The 16230-nt window shown below is 52.0% G+C and overlaps 1 protein-coding gene across 1 annotated transcript in view; it reads left to right on the forward strand.

Annotated features, from left to right (window-relative positions):
- Positions 1 to 371: 371 nt before the first annotated feature.
- Positions 372 to 16230, forward strand: part of LOC140424756 (nuclease EXOG, mitochondrial-like) — a 387484-nt gene continuing 371625 nt past the window's right edge. Inside the window, exons 1-2 of the mRNA XM_072508135.1 lie at positions 372 to 1156; positions 7556 to 7705. Of these exons, the coding sequence (XP_072364236.1) occupies positions 871 to 1156; positions 7556 to 7705 (436 nt within the window). The 5' untranslated portion in view covers positions 372 to 870. The remainder of the gene's footprint in view (positions 1157 to 7555; positions 7706 to 16230) is intronic.

The raw sequence follows: 16230 nt of genomic DNA on the forward strand, positions 1-16230 counted from the left end.
AGGCAGCAGTGCTAACCACTGTGCCATCTTTTCCTAATCTAGACAGTGGAGTCTGGGGTTTGGAATGGGCTCTCTTGCTGAAAATCTCAAATACATTTTTCAGCACCTTTTGTGAGACAAGAGATGAGCTCACTGAACATATCGTCTCTCCTGAACCAGCGGTCCGCCCTGCGCTGGGTGGCGCTGCACTGGGAGGCGGCGGCATGAAGGCGCTGTCCTCCTAGCGCTAGGTGGCGCTGCACTGGGAGGCGGCAGCGGGGTGAGAGCGCGACCGGCCGGCGCTGCACTGAGAGGAGGCGGCAGGGTGAGGGCGCGGTCCGCCCAGCGCTGGGTGGCGATGCACTGGGAGGCGGCGGCGTGAGGACACGGTCCGCGTAGCGCTAGGTGGCGCTGCACTGGGAGACGTCGGCGGGGTGAGAGCGCGCCCGGCCAGCGCTAGGTGGCGCTACACAGAGGAGGCGGCAGGGTGAGGGCGCGTCCGGCCAGCGCTAGGTGGCGCTGCACTGAGAGGAGGCGGCGGTGTGAGGGCGCGATCCTCCTAGCGCTAGGTGGCGCTGCACTGGGAGGTGGCGCGGGGTGAGAGGGCGTCCGGCCAGCGCTAAGGTGGCGCTGCACTGAGAGGAGGCGGCAGGGTGAGGGCGCGTCCGGCCAGCGCTGGGTGGCGCTGCACTGAGAGGAGGCGGCAGGGTGAGGGCGCGTCCGGCCAGCGCTGGGTGGCGCTGCACTGAGAGGAGGCGGCAGGGTGAGGGCGCGTCCGGCCAGCGCTGGGTGGCGCTGCACTGGGAGGAGGCGGCGGGGTGACTGCGTTGCTCTGGCTCAGCTCAGAAAGCTATCTCCAGGGCTGGAGCGGTCCGCCTACCGCTAGGTGGCATGGCGCTAGGAGGAGGCTCCGGCTGGGCCGCAATCACCGTACCGGTCCGCCCACCGCGAGGTGGCGCAGTCCCCGGAGGAGCGATTGGGTGGTTGGGATACAGTCGTTGCTGGGCCGGAATGGCCGGGAGACGAGGCCCGTGGATGCTCCGAGGTTTGAGGCAGCCAGCGAGTGGCGGATTCGGCCGCAGCTTCGTCTCCGGCTTCCTGGCCGGTTCCCTACTCGGCTCAACCGGCTGTGCCCTGGCCCTGCACTGGCGGCAACAACAGAAGCGGCAGCAGCAAGGTGAGGGAGCGTCCAACCCAGGGCAGGCGCAGGGGGGACGGACTGTCCCAATGCAGGCGCAGGGGGGACGGACTGGCCCAATGCGGGGGCGGGGGTGGGACGGACTGGCCCAATGCAGGCGCAGGGGGGACGGACCGTCCCAATGCGGGGGCGGGACGGACTGGCCCAATGCTGGGGCGGGGGTGGGACGGACTGGCCCAATGCAGGCGCAGGGGGGACGGACCAGCCCAACGGGCCGGGGAGGGGGGGCGGAACCGACACAATACGTGCAGGGGGACGATGGACTGGCCCAATGCTGGGGCGGGGGTGGGACGGACTGGTCCAATGCAGGCATGGGAGGATGAACCGGCCCAATGAAGGCGTGGGGGGAACAGACTGGCCCAATGCAGGCCTTTGAGGACGGACAGGCTCAATGCAGACGCAGGGGTAATGGACCGGCCCAATGCAGGGTAGGGGGGAGAGACCGGCACAATGATGGTGCCGGGGGGGGGGGGAAGGACCAACCCAATGCGGGTGCAGGGGAGGGGGGACCGGTCCAATGCATGCACGGGGGTGGGGGAACCGGCCCAATGCAGGGGCAGGGTGGGACCAGCCCAATGCAGTGGTGGGACGGAGCCGGACTGGTCCAATGCAGGCCTGGGATGACAGACTGGCCCAATGAAGGCGTGGGGGAACGGACTGGCACAATGCAGGTCTGGGAGGACGGGCCGGCTCAATGCAGGCGCAGGGGGAACGGCCCGGCCCAATGCAGGCGCAGGGGGAACGGCCCGGCCCAATGCAGGCGCAGACGGAACGGCCCGGCCCAATGCAGGCCTGCAAGGACGGACCAACGCAGTGCAGGCGCCGAGGGGAACAGACCGACCCAATGCGGGCGCAGGGCAGGGGGGACCGGCCCAATGCATGCACGGGGTGGGACGGGGCCAGACTGGTCCAATGCAGGCCTGGGATGACGGACCGGCCCAATGCAGGCCTGGAAGGACGGGCTGGCTCGGTGCAGGAGGAACTGCCCGGCCCAATGCAGGCCTGCGAGGACGGACCAATGCAATGCAGGCGCAGAGGGGAACAGACCGACCCAATGCAGGCGTACGGGTGAACGGACCGGCCCAATGCAGGCGCGCGGGGGATGGGGGGGGGAACGGACGGACCGGCCCAATGCAGGCACGGGGGGAACGGACCGGTCGAATGCAGGTGCAGGGGGGAACGGACCAGCCCAATGCAGACGCAGGTGGGAATGGGCCGGCCCAATGCAGGGGTGGGACGGGGTTAGGTGGCCCAATGCAGGCCTGGGAGGACGGACCGGCAGAATGCAGGTGATGTGGGGATGGACCAGCCCAATGCAGGGGGGGGGGGGGGGGGCACCGTCCCATTGCCGGGCGGGGGGGGGCGGCTGCCGAATCAGGTGCAGGGGGAACGGATTGGCCCAATCAAGGCAGTGCTTTCTCACCCTTAACCTTTAGCTGTGGCTAAAGGTTGGTTGGACACACCTGAGTTGGAAAGTTCCCGCCTGCAGACTTGGAAAAATAGATTTTTTCAAAGTCCCGGTTGACTGAGTGAGTGCTGCACAGTCAGAGACGCTGTCTTTAGATGAGATAATAAACTGCTGCCTCAAAGATCCCATGGCACTACTTTGAAGATGATCAAGGGAGTTATCCCTGGTTTGCTGGCAAATATTTATCCCTCAATCAGAAACATAATTTGTCGATTATCATCGCATCATTGTTGTGGGGGCTCGCTGTGTTTAATTTGGCTGCTATTGTGATCCGAGACCAGACCCCAGCAGTTGCTAGGATACTGGACAGAAATCCCAATATTTGTTTTAATTTGTAAGATTGTGAGAAAAAGATACTTCACTCCAGGAGTGATTCCACACACAAATAGGGACATGGTGTATTAAACTAAACTTTATTACCGACACAGGATTAAACTAACTTTAACATCATACAGGAAAATAGCTGACAATTACCTGTCAAACAATACTTAACAGGGCAGCACGGTGGCGCAGTGGTAGCACTGCAGTCTCACGGCGCCGACGTCCCAGGTTCTATCCCGGCTCTGGGTCACTGTCCGTGTGGAGTTTACATTCTCCCCACGTTTGCGTGGGTTTCGACCCCACAACCCAAAGATGTTCAAGCTAGGTGGATTGAACAAGCTAAATTGCCCCTTAATTGGAAAAAATGAATTGGGTACTCTAAATTTATAAAAAAATAAACAATACTTACAATGACAATGAAATACTAACTCTTAACTGCTATATTTGATCTCCTCTCAAGCAAAATCCATCTCAGGTCAAAATCCACAGGATTTACCGAGCAACTGGCTGTGTGTTTTCGGCGGCGGAGGTGCCCGCCAGTGGGATTTTCTGGTCTGGCCTTTGTCAGCAGGATTTCCCGTTGACTGCACCCCTCGTCGCCAGGAAACCCGTGCGCTGTCGGTGGGACGGGAATATTCCGCCGGTATTGACAGCCAGTAAATTCCTCCCTTAGAATTATTTTCAATACTGGGGCCCTTCGGCCCTCCAAGCCTGTGCCGACCATGCTGTCCGTCTAAACTAAAATCTTCTACACTTCCGGGGTCCGTATCCCCCTATTCGTGTATTTGTCAAGATGTCCCTTAAACGTCACTATCGTCCCTGCTTCCACCACCTCCTCCGGCAGCGAGTTCCAGGCACCCACTACCCTCTGTGTAAAAAAACTTGCCTCGTACATCCCCTCTAAACCTTGCCCCTCCCACCTTAAACCTATTCTCCCTAGTAATTGACCCCTCTACCCTGGGAAAAAGTCTCTGACTATCCACCCTGCCTCATAATTTTGTAGACCTCTAACTGGTCGCCCCTCAACCTCTGTCGTTCCAGTGAGAACAAACTGAGTTTATTCATCCTCTCCTCATAGCTAATGCCCTCCATACCAGGCAACATCCTGGTAAATCTCTTCTGCACCCTTAAAGCCTCCACATCCTTCTGGTAGTGTGGTGACCAGAATTGAACACTATACTCCAAGTGTGGCCGAACTAAGGTTCTATACAGCTGCAACATGACTTGCCAATTTTTATACTCAATGCCCCGGCCAATGAAGGCAAGCATGCCGCATGCCACTTCTTGACGACCTTCTCCACCTGTGTTGCCTTTTTCGGTGACATGTGGACCTGTACACCTAGATCTCTCTGACTGTCAATACTCTTGAGGGTTCTACCATTCACTGTATATTCCCTACCTGTACTAGACCTTCCAAAATGCATTACCTCACATTTGTCCGGATTAAACTCCATCTGCCATCTCTCCGCCCAAGTCTCCAGACGATCTAAATCCTGCTGTATCCTCTGACAGTCCTCATCACTATCCGCAATTCCACCAGCCTTTGTATCGTCTGCAAACTTACTAATCAGACCAGTTACATTTTCGTCCAAATCATTTACATATAACGACGAACTGCAAAAGTCCCAGCACTGATCCCTGTGGAACACCACTAGTCACAGCCCTCCAATTAGAAAAGCATCCTTCCATTGCTACTCTCTGCCTTCTATGACCTAGCCAGTTCTGTATCCATCTTGCCAGCTCACCTCTGATCCCGTGTGATTTCACCTTTTGTACCAGTCTGCCATCAGGGACCTTGTCAAAGGCCTTGCTGAAGTCCATGTAGACAACATTCACTGCCTACCTGTATCAATCATTTTTTGCGATCTCCTCGAAAACCTCTGTCAAGTTAATGAGACACGACCTCCCCTTCACAAAACTGTACTTCCTATCGCTAATACGTCCACGTGCTTCCAAATGGGAGTAGATCCTGTCTCGAAGAATTCTCTCCAGTAATTTCCCTACTATTGACGCAAGGCTCACCTGCCTGTAATTCCCAGGATTATTCTTGCTACCCTTCTTAAACACCGACCCAAAGTATTCTCCGGTCCTCCGGGACATCACCTGAAAGGTCACTGAAAGGGGCAACACAGGCCCCCTGGCACTCTAGCAGTGCTCCTGGCTTAGCAGTGCCAAACGGGCATCTTGGCAGTGCCAAGGTTCGCATTCAAGGGGGACAGCTAGGGGGGGTCACGCTGCCCTGTCTCTGACCATCCAGGGGCCTCCATTATCCTGGAGACCCCCGAGTGCTGTTCTGTCTGTTCCACATTTGTGTGGACCAGTACTGAACGGCGCCCGGCTGGGGACTCCCTGAGGAGGCCAGTAGATACCGGGAGCCCGATAGATCTCAAATCAGCACGCCCAAGCGCCCACTACCAGCCATGTCGCACTCCCGTATATTCATATTTTTATATAAAGAAGGATCTAACAGCGCAACACGGCTGGTAGAGCCGCCTTTCTATAAACAAAACTCTATTAGCCCAACTTCTATGATGCTTTAATTGTCCCTTTTTAGTCAAAGTGTTTGTCTTTCAAACCAGGACTTTATAATTGATGACTGCCACAGTCATACACACGAACCCTGGCTTTCAACCCTCGCTACACAAAATACATATATTACAACCCAGACCAGATTCCAACAGTGGCGAGGACACTGGGCAGAAACCCCAATATCCTATTTTAACTTTGTAAAACTGCGAAGAAAAGATACCTTGCTCCAGGAGTGATTGCACAAAGAAAAAAGAATCTGGTATTTTAAAACAAACTTTATTACTAACATAATATTAAAATATCTTTAACATCACACCAGAAAATAGTTTATAATTACTCCTTAAACAATATGAATTAATACAGTGAACACAGTAATCCTTAATTGCTGCTCTATTCCCACTCAAACAACAAGTAAACCATCTCAGCCCTCAGTCCACTGTTAAATACAGTCAGCACACTGGATTACATGCTTTACAAAGATGTCTACTTACTCTACTTGGAGAAAAATAGATCTTTCATCATTGCTTTAAAGACCAAGATCTGACTCCTGTCAGACCCATGCAGAAACTCTGGCTGTATTTTTTCTGAAGCAGCTTCAGCGTGTTTCCGCTCACACTTCTGAACTGCTTGGGAAGAAATTGCTAATCTATCTACACACATCTTTTAACTGAACTGAGATGCTGAACTTCTGCTCACATGTTCAACACAGTCTGAAAGAGCTCAGTGTGAGGGAGCACAGTCTGAGAGGGAGCACAGTCTGAGAGGGAGCACAGTCTGAGAGGGAGCACAGTCTGAGAGGGAGCACAGTCTGAGAGGGAGCACAGTCTGAGAGGGAGCACAGTCTGAGAGGGAGCACAGTCTGAGAGGGAGCACAGACTGAGAGGGAGCACAGTCTGAGAGGGAGCACAGTCTGAGAGGGAGCACAGTCTGAGAGGGAGCACAGTCTGAGAGGGAGCACAGTCTGAGAGGGAGCACAGTCTGAGAGGGAGCACAGTCTGAGAGGGAACACAGTCTGAGAGGGAGCACAGTCTGAGAGGGAGCACAGTCTGAGAGGGAGCACAGTCTGAGAGGGAGCACAGACTGAGAGGGAGCACAGTCTGAGAGGGAGCACAGTCTGAGAGGGAGCACAGTCTGAGAGGGAGCACAGTCTGAGAGGGAGCACAGTCTGAGAGGGAGCACAGTCTGAGAGGGAGCACAGTCTGAGAGGGAGCACAGTCTGAGAGGGAGCACAGACTGAGAGGGAGCACAGTCTGAGAGGGAGCACAGTCTGAGAGGGAGCACAGTCTGAGAGGGAGCACAGTCTGAGAGGGAGCACAGACTGAGAGGGAGCACAGTCTGAGAGGGAGCACAGTCTGAGAGGGAGCACAGTCTGAGAGGGAGCACAGACTGAGAGGGAGCACAGACTGAGAGGGAGCACAGTCTGAGAGGGAGCACAGTCTGAGAGGGAGCACAGTCTGAGAGGGAGCACAGTCTGAGAGGGAGCACAGTCTGAGAGGGAGCACAGACTGAGAGGGAGCACAGACTGAGAGGGAGCACAGTCTGAGAGGGAGCACAGTCTGAGAGGGAGCACAGTCTGAGAGGGAGCACAGTCTGAGAGGGAGCACAATCTGAGAGGGAGCACAGACTGAGAGGGAGCACAGACTGAGAGGGAGCACAGTCTGAGAGGGAGCACAGTCTGAGAGGGAGCACAGACTGAGAGGGAGCACAGTCTGAGAGGGAGCACAGTCTGAGAGGGAGCACAGTCTGAGAGGGAGCACAGACTGAGAGCTCAGTGGAACAATTTCTAAAGTTGGGCTCATACTACATCATAAATGTGGTAACCCGGTAACACTGTACTCTGTGCTGATATATAATTAAAACAAGCTATGTTATCAGTGCAAACAGTTCAGTATCAGTACTGTATTACTGATGTTGTTTTGTTTATATCCAGTAGGTGTCTCGACAATGCTCAAGCTGCAGTAGCTGTTTATTGATAAACCTGTTTAAAAAAATGTTGGGTGTTAAATGTCTGCCTCGTTTCTTCGACCAGTGCTCACAACTGATCGTACTTCTCTTCATAGAGCACCCAAATGACAGTCATCTGGAAAAGTATGGCATACCTGTGATTGGCACGGAGATTCGCTATTGCACCAATCACATATCATCGTACGATCAGGCCAAGAAGACTCCCAGATGGGTTCTTGAGCATATTACAAAGGAGAAAGTGCAAGGTATCGACTGTAAAATCAAGCCTCTTCACATCCTTTGCCTGGTGCTTGCATAGAAATAGGAGCAGGAGGAGGCCATTCGGCCCCTCGAGCCTGTTCAGCCATTCATAGAACATAGTACAGCACAGGACAGGCCTTCGGCCCATGATGTTGTGCCGACCATTTATCCTAATCTAAGATCAACCTAACCTAAACCCCTTCAGTTTACTGCTGTCCATGTGCCTGTCTAAGAGTCGCTTAAATATCCCTAATGACTCTGACTCCACCCCTCTGCTGGCAGTGCACCCACACACCCACCAGTCTCCGTGTAAAGAACCTACCTCTGACATTGCCCCTATACCTTCCTCCAATCACCTTAAAATTATGTCCCCTCGTGACAGCCATTTTCACCCTGGGGAAATGTCTCTGGCTATCCACTCTATCCATGCCTCTCATCATCTTGTACACCTCTATCAAGTCTCCTCTGTGCCTTCTTCGCTCCAGTGAGAAAAGCCCTAGCTCCCGCAACCTTTCTTCATAAGACATGCCCTCCAGTAAATCTCTTCTGCACCCTCTACAAAGCATCCACGTCCTTATGATCATAATCATGGCTGATCCTGCTTTGCCCCCCCATATCCTTTGATCCCCTTTACCCTAAGTGCTGTATCGAACTGCTTCTTGAAAATGTACACTGTTTTGGCCTCAACTCCTTCCTGTGGTAGTGAATTCCGCAGGCTCATCACTCTCTGGGTGATGGAATTTCTCCTGGCCCAGTCCTAAATGGTTTACCCCGTTTCCTCAGAGTGTGACTCCTGGTTTCCGACACACCCCATCATTGGGAACACCCTTCCTGCATCTACCTGGTCCAGTCCTGTTGAATGCTATAGATTTCTATGAGATCCCCCCCTCATTATTCTGAAGTCCAGAGAATACAATCATAACTGACTCAGTATTAAAACTCTTATTGTTGTAAGACAGGAGGTAACTCTCTCTCTTTCCCTCACTCTTCCTCTCTCGCTCTCTCCCTCTCTCTGAAGGTTCACTAGTTCTGGCGATGAAGGGGTTGCCATATGATGAAAGTTTGGGCCTACACTCATCAGAGTTGAGAAGAATGAGAGGTTAGACGTATAAGATTCTGAGGGAGCTTGACAGGGTAGATACTGAGAGAATGCTTCCTCCTGTGGCGAGACAGAGGGGAGGCGGAATTAATTCTCGGAGGGTTGTTAATCTTTGGAATTCTCTTACTCCAGCCTTGTTACATGTCCTTTCTCTTTCTCTTACATGCCCTTTCTGTCAGTTCAGGGGCCGGTTTAGCACAGGGCTAAATCGCTGGCTTTGAAAGCAGACCAAGGCAGGCCAGCAGCACGGTTCAATTCCTGTACCAGCCTCCCCGAACAGGCGCCGGAATGTGGCGACTAGGGGCTTTTCACAGTAACTTCATTTGAAGCCTACTTGTGACAATAAGCGATTTCCATTCCATTTATTAATGTATTTTGCCATAGTCCCTGGCTGGATTAAGTCCCCACCCCCTCCCCTCAACTTGGGTGTCGTCCTCACATTTTGAAATTGTACTTCCTTTCAGAAGCGATGGGAGGGAGTTGTCAGGGACTGGATGGTTGTAAGCTGACACACCACGTCTGCGAAGTACTTGAAGTGCATGGTAAAATAGGACTGAGTCAGCACAGCTTTATTAAAGGGAGGTCATGTCTGACAAATCTGTTAGAGATCTTTGAGGAGCTAACAAGGAAGTTAGACAAAGGAAAACCAGTGGACGTGATTTATTTAGATTTCCAGAAGGCCTTTGACAAGGTGCCTCACAGGAGACTGTTAAATAACTTAGGAGCCCATGGTGTTATGGGTAAGATCCTGAGATCCTGGCATGGATAGAGGATTGGCTGACTGTCAGAAGGCAGAAAGTGGGGATAAAGGCGTCTTTTTCAGGATGGCAGCCGGTGACTCGTGGTGTGCCTCAGGGTTGGTGCTGGGACCACAAGTTTTCACAATATACATTAATGATCTGGAAGAAGGAACTGAAGGCACTGTTGCTAAGTTTGCTGATGATACAAAGATCTGTAGAGGGACAGGTAGTATTGAGGAAGTTAGGGGGCTGCAGAAGGATTTGGACAAGCTAGGAGCGTGGGCAATGAAGTGGCAAATGAAATACAATGTGGAAAAGTGTGAGGTTATGCACTTTGGAAGGAGGAATTTAGGCAGAGACTACTTTCTAAATGGGTAAATGCTTCGGAAAGCAGAAGCACAGAGGGTCTTGGGAGTCCTTGGTCACGATTCTCTTAAGGTTAACGTGCAGGTTCAGTCGGCAGTTAAGAAGGCAAATGCAATGTTAGCATTCATGTCAAGAGGACGAGAATACAAGACCAGGGATGTACTTCTGAGGCTGTATAAGGCTCTGGTCAGACCCCATTTGGAGTAGAGTGAGCACTTTTGGGCCCCGTATCTAAGGAAGGATGTGCTGGCCTTGGAAAGGGTCCAGAGGAGGTTCACAAGAATGATCCCTGGAATGAAGAACTTGACGTGTGCGGAACGGTTGAGGTCTCTGGGTCTGTACTCGTTGGAGTTTAGAAGGATGAGGGGGGATCTTATTGAAACTTACAGAATACTGCGAGGCCTGGATAGAGTGGACATGGAGAGGATGTTTCCACTTGTCGGAAAAACTAGAAGCAGAGGACACCATCTCAGACTGAAGGGACGATCCTGGAAAACAGAGATGAGGAGGAATTTCGTCAGCCAGAGGGTGGTGAATCTGTGGAACTCTTTGCCGCAGAAGGCTGTGGAGGCCAATTCACTGAGTGTTTTAAAAACAGAGATAGATAGGTTCTTGATTAATAAGGGGATCAGGGGTTATGGGGAAAAGGCAGGAGAATGGGAATGAGAAAATATCAGCCATGATTGAATGGCGGAGCAGACTCGATGGGCCGAGTGGCCTAATTCTGCTCCTATGTTTTATGGATTGAAGTTGGAACCTGTACGAAAGTCAGCACGGAGTAGTTGTGCCATTCAGTGTAGTAAGCCATAGGGACAGTTGTGAGAGAAATCAAAATGTGCCTTTGATTCACTTTGCGTCGGGTGCTTCCTCTGAGATTGGGGTACCGCAAATGTTTTGTGGCACAGAGAGTTTTAGCTTGTGTCTGATCCATGCGACGGGAGAGGTGGGTGTTCAGAATGGGCGAGTGTTCCACCCCTCACCTTCACTGGCAGATTACCCAAAGTGTTCCTCTCTTACAATGGTCGGTGATTGTGACAAATCACCGCACATGTCTGGACAGCGCATTCCAATCATAAGTTGAACATGGAGCGCGTTAGACATCCTGAGAGATGCAATAGGGTGCCCGATGTAGCCATGCCCACTTCAATGCCAGTGAATGGAGCCGGGGAAAGCATCTCTCTACATCCTTATATGACAGTGGGTTATCTACCTGCGCCTTACATCTGACATTATTCAACTTAAAGCCTCCAAAATACAGTGCAAAGCAATTGAATGTGACTGAGCTGTACTGACCCATTCCTCAGTTTAGCATTTACACACAGGGTTTGCGTTCCTGTCGGGGCAGCCATGGCACCGTCACCTAACTATCAGGACCAAGTACAGGAGAGACCTTTTGCACCTGTGGGTATGGACACTTTAACACAGCAGGTATTCAGTTGTTAGGTTGAATTAGCCCCCCACCCCGGGCATCTGTGTGCAGCACGGTAGCACAATTGCTTCACAGCTCCTGGGTCCCAGGTTCCATTCTCGGCTTGGGTCACTGTCTGTGTGGAGTTTGCACGTTCTCCCAGTGTCTGCGTGGGTTTCCTCCAGGTACTCCAGTTTCCTCCCACTGTCCAAAGATGTGCGCGTTAGGTGGATTGGCCATGCTAAATTGCCCTTAGTGTCCAAAAAGGTTAAGTTTGGTTACGGGGATAAGGTGGAGTTGTGGGCTTTGGTAGGGTGCTCTTTCCAAGGGCCGGTGCAGACTCGATGGGCCAAATGGCCTTCTTCTGCACTGTAGATTCTATGATCCCTATTTGCCCATTCCCCCCCTCTTACAGGCTGGCTTTATAATCCCATTTTCCTCCTGTGCCTTCTTCGCTTACCTTGCATTGATTTCCTCACCAATGGACACAATGCCAAGCTTCTGGGAATAACCTCTCATTCCCTAAGAAGGTTAAAAAAAAACTCATCTTCAAATGGCAGAGACTGAGAAAGTGAAAGGACACTTGACAGACCCCACCACGTGTGCCCGGTGTGGGAGAGAGCAATGATGCTGTGTTCTTTTACTCACCTGACACAACTGATGAAGGAGCTGCGCTCCGAAAGCGAGTGATTCCAAACAAACCTGTTGGACTTTAAGTGGAGAAAAGATTTGTTCATAGAATCCCCACAGTGCAGAAGGAGACCATTCGGCCCATCGAGCCTGCACCGATCCATACCCCACCCTATTCCTGCAATCCCATAATCTAACCTTCACTAACCCTGGACAATAAGGGGCAATTTAGCATGGCCAATCTACCTAACCTGCACATCTTTGGACTGTGGGAGGGAACCAGAGCACCCAGAGGAAACCCACGTAGACACGGGGAGAACGTGCAGACTCTGCACAGACAGCGACCCAAGCCAGAGGATGGAAGAGGAGCTAGCTATGGGAGGATTAAAAGCAGATACTAACAAGCTGGGATACTGGAAGTGAAGTTTGTTTCTTGAATGGCTAGACCAGGAATAGCACATTCACGGTTGGATGGCATGACCTCATCAATCACTTATTTGTGCAATCCCAGAATTGTAAATTTCTGCCTTCTTTTCATTGACTTTCAAATTACCAGTTTAAAAACAATTCCCTGTCTCTTCTTGAGGTCTCTCTGCACGTGTTACCTTCTCCAGCTTTCTATTATTGCTGATTGTTATATTCCAGCTTTAAATCTGTATGTGTTCCATGGCTGAGGAAACCGGCCTGAAGTTTCTTTTAAATCAATTCTCTGAATATGGGCATTGCTGGCAACACCAGTAATTATTGCCCAATCTGGGATTTCACTGAAGAGGTGGTGGCGTGGGTCATCTTCTTGAGCTGTGGCAGTGCAGGGGCTGTTTAGCACAGGGCTAAATCACTGGCTTTTAAGACAGACCAAGGCAGGCCAGCAGCACGGTTCAATTCCCGTACCAGCCTCCCCAAACAGGCGCCGGAATGTGGCGACTAGGGGCTTTTCACAGTAACTTCATTGAAGTCTACTCGTGACAATAAGCGATTTTCATTCACTATCAGTCACCTCCTCCAACACTGGCATATCATGGCTGCAGTCTGCGCTACCTAACACACAGGCAATTTTTGCAGCACCTCCGGAACCCATGACCTCCACCACTCAGGAGAACATAGCAGGCGCATGGGAACATCATTTCCTCCAAGATCTCTTCCACACACAAAGAAACATAGAATTTACAGTGCAGAAGGAGGCCATTCGGCCCATCAAGTCTGCACCGGCCCTTGGAAAGAGCACGCCACTTAAGCCCACGCCTCCACCCAGTAACCCCACCTAACCTTTTTAGAGACTTAAGCGCAATTTATCATGTCCAATCCACCTAACCCGCACATCTTTGGACTGTGGGAGGGAATCGGTGCACCCGGAGGAAGTCCACGCAGACACGGGGAGAATGTGCAGACAGCGACCCAAGCTAAGGAATCGAACCCAGATCCTGGAACTGCAAAGCAACCGCGCCAACCACTGTGCCACTGCGCTGCCCCACTCCACTAGGTTTTCTATCTCCCTCCTGAATTCTGACTCATCGTTGTTCGAGATCCGATCCACTACATGTCATCAGCAAACTGTGTCGGGCAGCGTTGTGGCCACCACTATGGCTTCACACCGCCATGGTGTTGAAGGCTGTAGTCAATAAATTGGAGTCTGATGTTGTCGAGTAGCTCCAGGGATGAGTGTCGGGCCAGGGAGATGGCGTCTGCTGTGGACCGGTTGCGGCAGAATGGAATTGCAGTGGACCTAGCCGACCTGGGAGTATAGAGTTAATGTGCCTCATGTCCAACCTCTCTAAGCACTTCATTACGATCGATGTCAGGGCCTCAGTAGTCACTGAGGCACGTTGCCTGGATCTTCTTTGGCACCGATGATGGTGGTCTTCTTGAAGCAGTTGAGGACCTCGGAACGGCGGAGAGGTTGAAGATGTCCGCGAACACATCTTCCAACTGGTCCGCGCAGGCTCTGAGTGCACGACCAGGAATCCCATCCGGACCCATCGTCTACTGAGGGTTCACTTTCAGGAAGGTCGATCTGACTTTGGAAGCTGTGAAGGTGGGTATGGGTGTGTCCGAGCTGCTGGGGCACTCGACAGTGGAGTGATGGTTTTCTGCTCGAATTGGGCATAGAATGGATTGATTCATCGGGGAGGGATGCGCTGCCGCCGGAGATACTGCTCGGCTTCGCTTTGTCGGCCCTTACGTTGTTTATGCATTGCCACAACCGCTGAGAGTCTGGAACGCTAATCTATGACTGCAGCTTGGTCTGATATTCTCTCTTGGCATGCCATATGGCTCTGCGGAGCTGGATTTTTTGTATAGGTCAGGGTGGCGTGACTTCAGACCGGCCTTGAGTAGGGAGTCATTGTTAAGCAATGGTTTCCACTTGGAGGGTTGTTTAGGAGTATGGTAAGAGGGGGAAGTATTTTTGAAGGTCTTAGTGGATGTTGTCTGACTTGTATGTGGTGGGCGATGGAAGAATTTGTAAGACTGAGGTGCGTTTAGTGTGTGGGATGTCGTGAATGCAGTAATTTTGTTGTGATGGAGTGGAGGATGAAAAGAAAACAGTATATATAAAGTGCATAATTGTATGTGCATGCTTGAGCTGTTTTTGGACTTTGAAATTCCCCATAAAGGGGTTTGTGCACCGTTCCCGGAGGTACTGCAATTGTTATTGCATTGTTATGACTGTACATTTCCTCCAAAGTTACAGATTCACTTGACTTTCTTGCATTCAATTGGGATGACATTCCACACACTTCCCTGTTTACATTACAATTCTTTCTTAAATATTTACATCATCATGTTTCTTTCAATACTTTTGTCCATTGGAGTGTTAATGACACAGACCGAGGGGAGTTTACACTGTAACCGCCCCTCGGTGTACATTTGCTGGAAAGACTTTACACAGTGGTCTTTCCCCATTGCGCCTTGGCGGCAGCTGCCCCAAGCTTGAGTGCGTCCCTCAGCACGTAGTCCTGGACCTTGGAATGTGCCAGTCTGCAACACTCGGTCGAGGACAATTCTTTGCACTGGAAGATCAGCAAGTTTCGGGCAGACCAAAGAGCGTCTTTTACCGAGTTGATGACCTTCCAGCAGCAGTTGATATTTGTCTCGGTGTGTGTCCCTGGAAACAGTCCGTAGAGCACAGAGTCCTGTGTCACAGATCTGTTTGGGATAAACCTTGACAAATACCACTGCATCTCTCTTCAGACCTTCTTTGCAAAGGCACATTCCACAAGGAGGTGGGCGACCGTCTCATCTGCCCTGCAGCCACCCTCCTGTCCTGCATGTAGGCGGCCTGCTCCCGATTTCCCTGGCGGGTAGGGTGCAGTCCGTGAAAATGACGGTCCTTCCCAGGTTTATGTTCGCCTTCCAGTGCCTTCCCATCTTCAGCCCCAAATCCTTCTTCAGGCGGGTGAACAGGATTATCCGGGATTTGTCAGGGCAAACAAGACCCCGCGAGTTCTTAGAGCCCAGCCGGGGTGGGGGGGGGGGGGAGCTGGCGCTGCCGAGCTTCTGCAGTTATTACTGGGCGGCTAATATGAGGTTGGCGTTGAGTTGTCAGGGCGTGCTGGGGCGATGATTAGGAAATGGGTAATAGACGAGGGGTTGGCATGGAAGTGGCGGCGTCATGCAAGGACACCAGATTAGGGGCACTGATAACGGCACCGCTGCCGTTCTCACCGGCACGGTACGCGCGGTCTGGGGTCAGTGGAGAAGGCACGGGGGGAGGAAGGGGCCTCAGTCTGGACCCCGATACGGCATAATCATAGATTTGTTCCGGGCAAGATGGACAGAGGGTTTCAAAGTTGACATAGGGCGGGTATCAAGAGGATGGGGGATAGTTTATTGATAAGCTAGCGACAATTAACTGATTCTTGTACTTCATGATGTCGGCGCAACACCGAGGGCTGAAGGGCCTGTACTGCGCTGTAATGTTCTGACCGTTTTTCCTCAACAAGACTTCTTTTCCTCTGATCATTTACTTTATTTAAATTGGTAATTTTTAAAATTTCATTACTAGATGCGAGTGTCGCTGGCTAGGCCGACATTTCTTGTCCATCCCTAGTTGCCTTTGAGCAGGTGGTAGTGGTGAGCTGCCTTCTTGAACTGCTGCAGTCTCGGAGGTGTAGGTACACCCACATTGTTAGGGAAGGGATTCCAGGATTTTGATCCAGCGACAGTGAATGAACGGTAATATAGGGCGGGATTCTCCCGTGCCCGGCGGGGCGGGTCCCTGTGGGATGGAGTGGCATGAACCACTCCGGCGTCGGGCTCCGCACATTCAGGGGCTATGCTGGCGCCGGA

The sequence above is a fragment of the Scyliorhinus torazame genome, chromosome 6, assembly GCF_047496885.1.
Source record: "Scyliorhinus torazame isolate Kashiwa2021f chromosome 6, sScyTor2.1, whole genome shotgun sequence".
NCBI classification, from domain to species: Eukaryota; Metazoa; Chordata; class Chondrichthyes; order Carcharhiniformes; family Scyliorhinidae; genus Scyliorhinus; species Scyliorhinus torazame.